This window comes from Cnephaeus nilssonii (genome assembly GCF_951640355.1).
Source record: "Cnephaeus nilssonii genome assembly, chromosome: 11".
Classification (NCBI taxonomy): Eukaryota; Metazoa; Chordata; class Mammalia; order Chiroptera; family Vespertilionidae; genus Cnephaeus; species Cnephaeus nilssonii.
The window spans coordinates 44,524,243-44,538,005 of NC_137082.1; the positions used below are offsets into that span (position 1 = coordinate 44,524,243).

General features: G+C 33.4%; 1 protein-coding gene across 3 annotated transcripts in view; it reads left to right on the top strand.

Moving 5' to 3' along the window:
• RELCH (RAB11 binding and LisH domain, coiled-coil and HEAT repeat containing) overlaps positions 1-13,763 on the top strand; it is a 103,330-nt gene that overhangs the window by 56,703 nt on the left and 32,864 nt on the right. For all 3 annotated transcript variants that reach the window (XR_013814234.1, XM_079784923.1, XM_079784922.1), the window contains exons 13-18: positions 2,542-2,613; positions 6,957-7,097; positions 7,512-7,676; positions 9,556-9,703; positions 12,147-12,303; positions 12,928-13,051. Coding sequence is in view for 2 of the 3 variants with exons in the window: in XM_079784923.1 (XP_079641049.1) it covers positions 2,542-2,613; positions 6,957-7,097; positions 7,512-7,676; positions 9,556-9,703; positions 12,147-12,303; positions 12,928-13,051 (807 nt within the window). In the remaining variant the exon portion in view is untranslated. The remainder of the gene's footprint in view (positions 1-2,541; positions 2,614-6,956; positions 7,098-7,511; positions 7,677-9,555; positions 9,704-12,146; positions 12,304-12,927; positions 13,052-13,763) is intronic.

Sequence of the window (13,763 nt, forward strand, 5' to 3'; positions counted from 1 at the left end):
TTGATGTAGGAGATTTTAGTATTTATAATTCAACTCACTATTTATGAACAATACTTATGGTTTTATATTGAATTTTAATATTCCAGTTCTCTGTAGAACTCAGTATCTTGACTTTCTAGACTTGAAGTTTAGGTAATTAAGTAGCTTATTTTTCCAACTTAAAATGATGGATTTCTTACTTACTTATTCATAATAGTATGGTCACTTATTCTTAAAAAATATTGGTCTCTGGAGTATCACTAAAGCATATAGTCTTTTAGAATTCTGTTCCAATTTCTTTTAGTATTTATTTTTCTTTTTAAAATGTCATGGAGTTATATCTGGAAGTGAACATTATGCATAGTCATTTTTTATGTCATCTATAGATTATAGTACATAGTAGTTTAGAGTGAGACTTGAATAATTACTGAGAGTCAAATTAACTTGGAAACACACATAATTCTGGACAATTATTCATTTACAATTTTTTCACTTTTTAAGTTTTATCGAAGTATAATTCATATACTGTATAATTTACCCATTCTACGTGTACAATACAGTGGTTTTTAAGTATATTCACAGAATTATACAACTACCACCACAATAAATCTTAGAACAATTTTATCGCCTCAAATATAATCCCCAACCCCTCAAATTTAGTTCTAATAGTTCAAGATTATTTTGGCTAATCTGGGTCCCTTGAATTGTCATATGAATTTTAGGATCAGCTTGGCAATTTCTGCAAAGAAGCCCGCTGGAATTTTCATAAGGATTGCATTAAATCTGTAGATCAATTTGGAGATTATTGCCATCCTAACAATAGTAAGCTTTCCAATCCATGAATTTAAGATGTATTTCCATTTATTTAGGTCTTTAAATTTTTTTCAACAATGTTTTGTAGTTTTCAGAATATCATTTACAGTATTTTCCGGCGTATAAGACGACTGGGCGTATAAGATTTTCCTGGGTTAAAAAGTCGTTTTATGCGCCGGAAAATATGGTAGTCCAATATATCTTATCCATTATATCTAATCCCATCAATATAGTCCAATATACCATATTTTCCGGGGTATAAAATGACTTTTTAACCCAGGAAAATCTTATACGCCCAGTCGTCTTATACACCAGAAAGTACAGTATGTACTTTTTTGTTTAATTTATTCCTAAGTATTTTCTTTTTGATATTACTATAAATAGAATTTTTAAAATTTTATTTTCTGTTTGTTCATTGCTAATACATTTGATTTTTGTATGTACATTTAATTTTGAGACTCACTGAGCTAGACTAAAGAAAAGCAAATGAAAATTTATCTAGAACACACTTGGACATTCAAACCATTCTACTTTGAGGTTACTATTTCTGAATTTAATTAAAAAATGTCAGTTATAAACTTCTCTACCACCACCTCTTCTGTAACCTGAATAAACATGGATATCGGGGATCTATCTAGCTGCCTACCTCCAGTTTGTTGCCCAGTAGGTTGCTATATAATTTTTTTTCTTAATTTTAGGCATCTAAAACTTTAATGAATTATTTCACCTTTTCATATGGGACTATGAGAGCAGATATACTTCTTTTCCAGTCAAAGAAAAATTTATATTCAATGAAGAAGACATATGGGAACAAAACCCAGTATGTGTCCTTTTTTGGTTATTTCTTGTTTTGGTTCAGTGTAGTCATCACAATAACAAACAAAACCCCTTCATCGTGCTTATGCAAACATAAATGGATTGAAGTCTGCTTACTTTGAAAACAATATATCATCACTAGTCTAGGGCTCTGGTTAAATAATTGATTAACTTATTTTCTAATCCCTTAGCTACAAAAGAGGACTGATGAGTCATTTCTGTCATAAACCATTTATATATATATATATAAAAGCCTAAGTGACTGTTCGACTGGTAACTATGACACACACTGACCACCAGGTGATAGACGCTCAATGCACAGGCATGGAAACATGGAACAGACTGATGAATCTCAGAAGGATAGGAGGAGAGGGGAGGGCGGGAAGAGATTAACCAATGATCTTATGTGCATGCTAGAGGCTCAGTGCACAGATTCATGTACCAGTGGGGTCCCTCGGCCTGGCCTGCAGGGATCAGGCCAAAATGGGCAGTCCAACATCCCCCAAGGGGTCCCGGATTGCGAGAGGGCACAGGCCAGGCCAAGGGACCCCACTGGTGCATGAATCTGTGCACTGGGCCTCTAGTATCTATAATATTTAGAAGCTGGGTTTTCCAAATATACTAATGTTTGTAGGGAAAGAGAAAGTTGTCCCCAACATCCTAAGGAAAGCCTAGTCTTTGGCAAGTCCACAATAGACACCTTGCCAAATTTTCACCTTTGCTTTATCATTTTTTCTTTAGCAGATAACCCCTGTGACCTCATTTTTTAGTCTTTCCCTGATTCCCTTATTCCTGATCCAGGTATACACAGGGATTCCCAGAGTAGAAAAAAAAAGTTTTATTGTATTTTTAACAGGATTTGTGGTGACAAATAATGCTCTGTTGGAGGAAGGGAGAGTATGTTGTTTATGCTTGATGTGCTTTTTACTCTAGATTAATCACAAATACCCAGAAAGACGACTGCTTGTGGCAGAATCCTGTGGAGCTTTGGCACCTTACCTTCCTGTAAGAATTGTCATTTTCTTCTTACAAACTTTTTTTCCTTTTAAATAATAGAGAAACCTTTTTGCAAATGTCTTATACATTTTAATCCAAATTCTCCTTGGGCATGCTGTCCTAATAAAAGGAAAAGATGAGTCAAAAAGAAAAGGGTTACATTGATATAATATGGCATTGCAGACAGGCACATTAGCCACTGATTTTGCATGAGTGTAAATAAGTTCAATTGTATCAGCAGGTCTGAGGACGCTGAGGGGACAATTGACATTCTTTCAAAGAGGTCCATCAAGAGAAAATTATTTTCGTAATAATATTAAAACATGTTTTGTCTTGTTCTCTTTGTTGACATTTACACGGTTGGTGCAAAAGTTATAATGGGAAACAATGCCAGTGCATTAACACTAATTAAGGCAGTGACACCCAAATATACTGGTAATGATTGTATTCCTCACCACCATGCACTTACAGAAAAAGTCAGTTTCACTTAAAAATAAGTTTGATGAATCAGTTAAATTATTAATTCTCCTAAATCTTTTCTCTTGTGTATGTCTGTTTTTAATATTCTTTTTGATGAAATAGGAAATACTGATATTGAGCCTTTTTGCTGCATAAAATTTAATGGTTATTTTATGAAAAGCACTCAAAGTAGTTTGAATTCTGAGCTGAACTAGCTACTTTTTTTCATGGGCTACTGATTTTACTTGACAGAACACTGATTGACAAACAATTTATGGTTATTCAGATTTTGGTACTTGTCAAGCATTTTCATGAAAATGAGCCTGTCACTTCAAGGAAAACAAGTAGACGGCATTTATTGCCAGTGATAAAATTGTAACTTTTAAGTGAGAACAAGAATTTCGGAAAACTTCTATCTGCCACTATGATAGTTTCTAAGTATGTAAACACTTTTCTGAGATCATTGGTGATACTAACAAATGTGATTTTTTTAAAATATTATAATAAAATGTGTCAATATTGAAGAACATCTGCATAACTCTGCAATCCAATATTTCTCAAATGACCAATGTAAAATACTCAAATTTGTGCATGGGTAATAATTAGAAGCAAAGTTCAAGATAGTTCAATGGAATCTAATCTATCATACTTTAAAGAGCTTATTAGCAATGAACCATATCATGGTTTCAGATTCCACATTGCAACTAACTTTTAAGAAACTACCACTTGCCCAATTTGAGTATACAATCAAAGTAAAATATATATTCTTATCAGAAAAGCTATTAAAATACCCCTCCCTTTTTTAATTGCATGTCTGTGTGAGGCCATATTTTTTTAAATACTTCAACCAAAACAACATATCACAACAATTGAATTCTGAGCAGATAAAAAAATCTACATATATTCTTTTAAGTCAGACATTAAAAGGATTTTGCAATAAAATGTAAAACAACACCATTCTTATTGTTCATTTCTTTGTTTTATGAAGTTATTTTCATTAAAATATTATTCGTCTTAACCTAATGAGTTAATTTTTAAATAAATTGATACATATTTTTAAATTTCTTAGTTTTAATTTCTAAGATGATAAATATCAATAGGTATTACTTACCCAAACAATTCTGTTTGATATGCTCACTTATTTTTAAATGATTGAAGGAGTCTGCCACCACAAAGAATGAAAACCACTTTTAGGTATCTTCCCATGGGTCTAGAGCAGTGGTCGGCAAACTCATTATTCAACAGAGCCAAATATCAACAGTACAACGATTGAAATTTCTTTTGAGAGCCAAATTTTTTAAACTTAAACTTCTTCTAATGCCACTTCTTCAAAATAGACTCGCCCAGGCCATGGTATTTTGTGGAAGAGCCACACTCAAGGGGCCAAAGAGCTGCATGTGGCTCACAAGCTGCAGTTTGCCGACCACGGGTCTAGAGCTTAGGAATAGAAGAAGAATGAGGTGACATCTCAATTATTTTAAATTACACAGTCATAATTTAAAGCAAAGATTGACAAACTACAGCCAGGACACAAATCTAGTCCACAGCCTGTTTTTATAAATAGTTTTATTGGAACACAGCCACACCCATATGTTTATGGATTGTCTGTTTCTGCTTTCACCCTACAACAGCAGAGTTGAGTAGTTGCAATAGAGGCCTTATGGTCCCCAAAGCCAAGACTCCTGTCTTAAAGGGTCATTTTTGAAACTTGTTAAAAAGGGTACAAAAGTGGAATTAATTATACAGTGATGAGCTATTTATGGAAGGAAAGGAAAGAATTTGTATAGTGATAACTCTGCATTTACTGTTAACATACCCTTTAGTGAAGAATGAGAAACCAATAGTCAAACAATTGTTTTCTAAAAAGTAAAATTTAATGTTTTTTTTTGTTTAGAAAAAATGGAAAGAAAAAAGAGTAGTCCGTAGTGTCGCTCAGTAACAATATATTTTTGTTGTTGTTAAAAATAAATTGTTATGCAGTACAGAAAAAAAATAAAATGAAAATAAAAGATTCCCCCTTCTGCCCCTAGTCATCTTCTCCAGAGATATCTATCTAGTGTTAATACTTTATAATTACTACTTACAGAAAATAAAAATTTATGCTTATACCAGCTTTATAATTTTTATATTCTTTAAAGTTTTCTTATCTAAAATTAATTATATAATATACAGTGTTCTGTATCCCAATAGTAAACTCTTTACAGGTTTTTGCTTGGGTATCTGTGCATTTTAAAAATTTCTCATACTGTTAATACCTCTGCATCTTGCTTCTTTCAGCATTTGCATTTTTTATTTTGACAGTGTTCAATTGACCCCAAGCAAGACAGCATTGATTTATACTCCTATCAACAGTACCTTGGAGTTATTTTCCCATATATTCACCAGGAACTAGGCATAATGAAAATTTTTTAATGTTTATTTTATAGGAAAAAACTGTTATATTATTGTGATAAGTCATATAGATAGATATACTTGAGTGAGTTTGAGCATCCTATTATTTATAGTTTCAAGATAAAGGTGAACATCACATGCTTGCAAAGGATAAGGAAGCTGTTCCACACTGCTCCTAATATTAGAATGCTAAGCAGTATTAATAATAGACTTAAGTTTCCTCCATGGATCTGTACTGGCCTCATATCACACTGTAACTGGTCATGTAAAATCTCAGTGTGGTCAGTAACTACTGACTTGTCCTGTGAGTTCCCTGGGGCATCCTGAAACTAACTGCCACAGTTGACCTCAGCCTAGATCATTGTGAAGCACATACCCTCTGTCCCATTGCCCATGCTGATACTAAATAAGAAGCTAATTTTTAAACCAATATTTAGACTAATATTGGAGGTGGGACAATTTTTAGCCTAAAGGATAAATAAACAAGGCTATCCCCGAAAGCATATTCACCAACCTAAATGTGACTAAAATTTGCTAAAATCACATATATTTTTGTTTCTAAAAAGTCAAAACAAAAACTAAGTCATTTAAAAATGTCAGACTTTGCTCTGCATACCAAAGCACACTGTAAATTTATGAAAATGGTCACATCTTTTATTTTATTCTAAACATTATATGTAAAAATAACCTAAACAAGTTTAGGTTTAAAGAATTGATATAAATCAATCAAGTTACAATAATGGTACAAAGAAGGGAAGGAAAGGCAAGACTTTGTATAGTGATAACTTCATTCTAGCTTCAGCCATTAATTAGGCTAAACAATTAACATTCTTTAACTGTGAGGAAAAAATTATGTGAAATTAAGACACAGCAGTGGTTGGCATTATATTAAATAGTAGCATCTGAGAATAGCAATGCAATTCTTGTTAAAGTACTTTTCCAGTTTACTCTCATATTTTACTATCCTGTTTGAATTTTTTTCTCAGTTCTTTAAAAAATAGGAACATTAGGATTTTATAATGTTTCCACACTCCCTAGGCCAGGCAAATGCTTTGATTGCCAGAGTGATTTCTGCAACCCTCCTGTTACAACTTTCAGCACTTTTCTCTGAGTTGAATAGGTAGGGATAGAAGACTTATTGTCCATTTATAGCAGAGTGTTGACTTTGGTGATTTGCCAGAAATGCCTGCTAAAATGTGCTCTAAGGGTTTGCACAATTTAGCAAAGATATAAAATATGCTGGGAGATGATTAATACTGAATTCAGGATAGATGCTGCTACCTTTAGAGCGGGAGGCTAGAAGAAGGTGGGAGAGGGGAGAGGAGAGTGATACTTTAGCTCTACTCGTAGTGTTCTATCTCTGAAAAATGAAGACTTGAAACAAACATAGGAACATGTTAATATATATTTAATTCGCATTTTGAATATGTGGATATCTGTCATTTTCCATATTTTTCTGCTGCTGGTGTAAGTAAATAGCAAAAACCTCTTTTTATTTTCAGAAAGAAATTCGTAGCTCCTTGGTTCTTTCAATGTTGCAACAAATGTTAATGGAAGATAAGGCAGATTTGGTAAGGGAAGCTGTGATCAAAAGCCTCGGTATCATTATGGGATACATTGATGATCCAGACAAATATCAACAGGTGTGTTTTTCAGATTGAACCCCATTTACTTTATTTTAAAATTCCAGATAATATTTCAAATCTGATTCAGATACTCTATAATCTATAGTAGGGAGGGCAATTATGTCCACTTTAACCAGTCGGGTTGGCTGCCTGGTTTCAGTTCTGCAATTCAGAAGAAAGAATGCTGTGATTCGTTTATACAGGAAACTGGCAACAAGCATGCTTGTTTACCACTGCTCTCCTCAATTTATATGTGGCATTTTCTTTAAAGAAAATGGGAAGGGTGGGATTATGGATGGCTTTCTTTCTTCAAATGTTCTCTAAATGTACTGCAATATGTACTTACTATTTTTTATTGAGTTATTTTTTTAAGTTTATTCTTTTAAAAACTACATTTTGCCTGCTTTTTGCTTTTTGTTGTTGTTTTGACAGGGTTTTGAATTGTTGCTGTCAGCCTTGGGTGATCCCTCAGAAAGAGTAGTTAGTGCAACACATCAAGTATTTTTACCAGCCTATGCTGCCTGGACTACAGAACTTGGAAATTTACAGTCTCATCTTATACCTACATTGCTGAGCAAGATTGAAAAACTTCTCAGGGTAAACATTCTCTTTGTTTATGTAGTTTATAGAAATTTAAAAGGTGTGTTCTACAGCATCTTAACATAATATTGGGAAGCAAAGACAGAAAGTACCACTTAGCTGAACATTCTAATAAAATACCAGTTAAAGATTCTGTTGGACTGGAGCCAGGGGAGATTTGAGGAAGTTCTGCTCTGCTAAAGCTAGAGGAGAAAGGACATGATCTGAGTTTGCTAATACATTATTCAGAAAGCTGGCTCTTCCTATTCTTTTCTGAAGACTTAAAATATTTTAAAGGATCAACTCCAGTCCCAAAATGCAGAGATAACTAAAATATGAGTCTCTGGAGCTTTCTTCTTCACACAATGGCAAAATGCTTTAATTGTGTTTATTTCACTGCAGTTGTTCATTTCCTCGCCTTTTAAAATGAACTTTTCATTCTTTCCAAGTAAAAGAATTGAAAAGTTGAAACAATAGAAACTCTTTGCTCTATTTTTTGTACTAAAAGTTTATTTTGGAGTCTAGAAAAAAAAAACGAGCATTTCTTTAATGCCTATCATATGCCATTAAGTTATATACTTTATATATACAATACTAGTGGCCCAGTGCACGAAATTCGTGCACATTAAAAGGGAATTCATTAGAGGAAATATTTTAATATTGCTATTTACCCTTTCTCTATAATAGAAGTGTCAGAAATGAAAGAAAATTAGTAAAATGTATATGAAAATTTCCCTCCTGTCAGAGTCTGAGGCGTGCCCCGGGAGCCAGAGTCAAGTCCCCGCCCACCCGCGCACACCTCGAAATCGCGTGAGACCCAGACCCGGCCGGCCCACCCCCCGTCAAGCCCCAAAGGGCGGGGGGCAAAGCCTCAGGTCCCCCGGCCTGGCACCGGGTCGGGGGGGCGCAGCCTCAAGTCCCCCATCAAGCCCTGCTGGGCGGGGGGCGCAGTCTCAGGTCCCCTGGTCCAGCCTCAGGTCCCCCAGCCACGGCGCGAAGGCACAACGACCATTTGCATATTAGCTCTTTATTACATAGGATATTATTTCATTCCTATAACCCTTTGAATTGCATTTTGGTTTTTGTGAGGAGACTAGGTGTTTAAGTAACTTGTGTTACACAGCTGTAAAATGACAGAACAAGGATCTGATAGCCATCTTTGACTTCCACCTCTTGCCCTTTCTACCCCCAAATTTTAAAGGATCTATAAAGGCTCTTACATAAAGCATTATAACTGCTCTGTAGATGAATATATAAATGTACATATAATTTAAAATCAAACTTTTTTCTATAAATTGTGAATGAGTATTAAAGCAAAACTGTAAGTAAACAACTAGAGTGAAATATTTGGTTAAATGTTATATACTGAACCTCCTTACTCTTTTTTTCTTTCTGTTATCTCTTTTTTTCTTTTTGAAATTTCTTCTCTGTGTTCACTTGTTTTAAAATGCTTTCAATGCTGTCAAATACAGATGTCACCAAATCTGTATAGGAAGTAGGATAGGGAAAGTAGCAAGCACTGCTGTAGGTTTAGCCATTGAGCATTGAAAATGATTCCTATGGCTCACTTTAATTTCTTTATACAGACTTAATAAAATTTTAAAAAATAAGACCCTCTTTAAAAAAAAAAAAAACCTATAAGAGAAGATCCATACTAATAGAAATGATTAATGTTCACCCTAAAGTTTCCCATGTAAAAGATTCTGTTATTTCTATGCTTTTTCATACTTTCACATACTTAGAGAAATTATGATTAGTGGACCTCTCCATTAGGTGTTATGCTATGAGTCTAGTATACAGGTCCTTAAATGTTTTATTATTTGCCACAGAAAGGAAAAGCATCATAAATACGTAATTTCAAAAGACTAAAATGAGTTTTCACCTCGTTATGTTTCAGGAAGGAGAACATGGGCTGGATGAACATAAGCTCCACATGTATCTTTCTGCCTTGCAGTCCTTGATCCCATCTCTCTTTGCATTCGTGCTGCAGAATGCCCCTTTCTCCAGCAAAGCCAAGCTTCATGGTGAAGTGCCACAGATAGAAGGTACTGAACCGAAATTGTGGAAGGGAGATGCAGGGTATTAGTAGCTTCACTCCCCAAAGAATTGCTTTTGATTAAAATTTTAAAAATCACTTTATATGGCAGAATACTTACTAAAATGTATTTTAAGTCTGTGTGGAATTTGCGGTCATATGTCTTCATCTTTTATGGATAAGCTTCATGGTATTATGTTATACTTTCTATTCGTAATCTATAATCGTTTTATAACCTTTTTTTGGTAACTGAAATAAGTATTTTCTTTTATTAATAGAGCTGAATCAATAAAAATATCTACTTAATACTGCCAGTTTATGTTTGAGTGCCAGTTTATGAAGCTTTTGATTTCCACTTTCTTTATCCTTTTTCTTCCCCAGCTGTTTCATCTTATTTAGGGAAAGGTAAATGTTACTCTTTCCTACTATGTCCTTGCAAAGAATGTAAGCATATGCAGCAGAATTCTCTCTTTTTTTCCCCCAAAGAAGGAATATGATCTGTTTTCAGAAATATGTGAAATTGATAGCAAAAGCCAGTATTTTCTTATCTGTATCCAGCTAATGAGTAAGTGACCTTTGATCAGTGGCACTCTAGGTGACCCCATTGCACCTATCCTCCAGGATAAATGGTTATAGACAAGCTATTACTATTTATGAGATCCTTCTCAGCTTTTTCAGATTTGTGAAATTATCAGTGTCTCTTACTGCCCTCTGATAGACAAAAGAATGTAACATTGAGAACAGCAACAGACACTTAAACTTTTTTAGAATTGAACTTTTCAGATTAAAAACAAAGTGTGGGTTACCTATAATCTTACAGATATAAAGAAGTGTGTCCAAGGATACAGAAAACACACCATAAAAATAGTGTATACTGTTTGAATGTCAATTTTACTTGGAAAGTTGAGAATGAATAGAGTAGATTTAAATATTTTTAAGTGATATTATTGAGGAGAATGAAAATTCACACTTTTAAGATTAGGCTTCATAAGGCACTCACAGCTGGCCTTTTCAGGTTCTGCCCCTCACTCAGTAAGGCAGTTCATCTGCTTAGGGACTTTCCTTTCTTTTTAATTTCCTCTTTTTCTTTCTCCCTACAGTAAGTCTTGACATATCTGTTTTACTTTTCATTGTTCCATTATTTTCCAATAATTTGTCACTTTTTTAAGGAATAACATTCCATTGTATTATAGCATATTATAACCAATGGTTTGAAATTATATCAGATGTCCTTTGACATGATGTAGAAATATGAAGTACAAATATTACTCACCATCCAAATCTAATTGATTTCTGGGTTGAGGTCCTGAAAATTAAAGCAGAGACCTCAGATAGTGAGGGATACCATGTTACTCAAACTATTTGTTTGTGTATTACGATAGCAAATGGGAGAGTTCAGCTAGCAAGGGATAAACTTTATCTGTACTTAATGTATTGTTTGAAACCTTGCACACCATAGACAGATAATAATATCTTACTATTGCCTTTGAGCATCTTAAAAATTAAGTGTATTTCATGTTTTCTTAATTTTAATAATTATCATGAACCATTGGTATGTTTTGAGAAAATGCTGCACCCTTATTTGCATCTTTATTGGGTGTCAGCCTCTGTGCAGGAGTTGTTGACCATTAGGACTTTCTGACCAACAGGTAATGAGCTGTTGGCATGCATTATTCACTAAACAACCATTCAAGAAGTGTTTTCTTAATAACCTGGGATCTACTTATGATCTGTAGGATCAACCCATAAGTCCAAACTTTAAAATAGATTAGTGTATATTCATGTTTTATTTACATAATTTTAAAAGTATATACAAAAGACCCTAGTTATAATATTTATAGTACATTATGCCTTATTTTACTGGTTATTGGTTTTAGTACTTTATATTAACTTAATGTTTATCAAATATTGAAATTTTTTTAAACAAAGCATTTAGTGATAGAGATTAAATACTTACGAAATCTGTTCAGCTGAAACTTTAATGTATTTTATATTATTATTCTTTGGTATTAAACAATTTTTCCCTGCTATTAACCTATTAATTTATTACTCCCCAAAGGAAACATTTTCACATATTTACTATTCCATTGACATAAACAATCTGGTGGAATTACAAGTATTTCTATTTTTTATACCAAATTTAAATCCCTATTTAGCTAAGATCTTATCACTGGTCCAATTTTAATTTAACCTAAAGTGAAATTTTACTCATTAGCAAACTAATTCATTACAATATTCATTTATAATTATTTAGTTTCATAAAGTCTTAACTTTGAGATTAAAAAATGTGACTAAAATTTTTTTCTAAAAATGATTTGAGTAATTTATCTCAGTAAAGTTTATAATAAGCCAAATAAAATTAGGAGGTAGAACTTTATTTTCCTTTTGACAGAATAGCTAACTTCCCAAACTGCCATTTTCCGCATGACGTATTTTGCTTTTATTATTTATAGTGACACGGTTCCCCCGGCCTATGTCACCCCTTCAAGACGTGTCTACTATTATTGGAAGTCGTGAGCAATTGGCAGTGCTACTACAACTTTATGATTACCAGCTGGAACACGAGGGTACAACTGGCTGGGAGAGTTTACTGTGGGTTGTCAATCAATTGTAAGTTCCCACCTTCAAAATCATTTGGTTCAAACTCATTCAGTTGATTGGAAGATAGCTCACTATATTTAGCTTGGCCCTTTTGTTATAGAAGATATAACAAAATATAAAAAAATAGAACAAAATCTAACTTGGCAGCATCTCTGGTAAACTTGTTTAGGAGAGATTTACACCACTGGATGTGTAGTGATTTATCTACAAAGATAGTGCTGCTGCGTTATGTCAAAAGAATCTGTCTTCTGCCTTGTTGATTAATGATGATGATGGATTTTAAACTACAGCCAGACTTCTCATTTTTGAGGCTAAAATGGATACCACAGTAGCGAACTTCTTGTGTGAAGCATCAAAATTCATTGATTTGAGTCTCATTTACTCCATATTCAGAATTCTATCAGAGTTCCATATATTTTATGCTAAGCAGTTAAAATTTATTTTAAGAAGTTTATAGAGTAGAATGAAAACTTAAGACCTTTTCATAGGGTCTCAAACAACTTTGTTTTCCAACTTTACTGTCTATGAAAACCAAAACAGAAGAGGTTGTAAGATTGCATTGTTTCAGAAATTGGCAAGGAAACAGTAATTTATATGTATCCCCTGCCTATTTTTCTTTCCTTTCATATTCAGGTTGCCACAACTTATAGAAATAGTTGGCAAAATTAATGTTACTTCAACTGCCTGTGTCCATGAATTCTCCAGATTTTTCTGGCGCCTTTGCCGGACATTTGGCAAAATTTTTACAAACACTAAGGTAAAAACTTGTATTCCATATTTTCTTATATGCAAGATCCATAAAGATGTAATGTGTTAATTAATGCTATAACAGAGTAAATAAGAGCATGAGCCCTTCCTTTATTCTAATTATCTTTTAATATCTTAGAAAATTATGAGAGTAAAAAAAAAATTCTAGTTGGTAATATTCTTATCTTTATATCTGATTTTCACAAGATGATTTAGCCTAAACTTAGTTTGTATCCAGATTTGGATATAATATCTACTCACTGTTTCAGCATAGAAAGTATCAATCCTTTGAATATGCTTCTGATCTACCACAGATACTGAAAACAATTATTTGCTCAGTACACTTTAGTCAAAACCTCAGGTGATTATAGAACCAAAGCACCTTATATAGAAAACATCGTGGATACCAGCTCTTAGACTAGCATGGAAACTTGAGATAAATGCTGCAGTTTTCAGTCACTAGCAAAAGTAACTTTTGTCACATTTGCTTACCCAGGTTATTTTGTAGTTTTAGGTATTAAAATGTCCATGTCCTTAGATAGCAGTTTCTTCTTTAATCCTGTTAATCCACTTGTCTTCATGGAATATTGTTAAGCAAATTCTTTAGAGACCTAATAAAAACAAAAATATGTAGTAGCTATAATCAAATGTTAATCAAGACATTTAAAAGGTAAGAATTTTGTGCAGCTCTTTCCTATTAAATCTGTCGTTTCTGAAACATT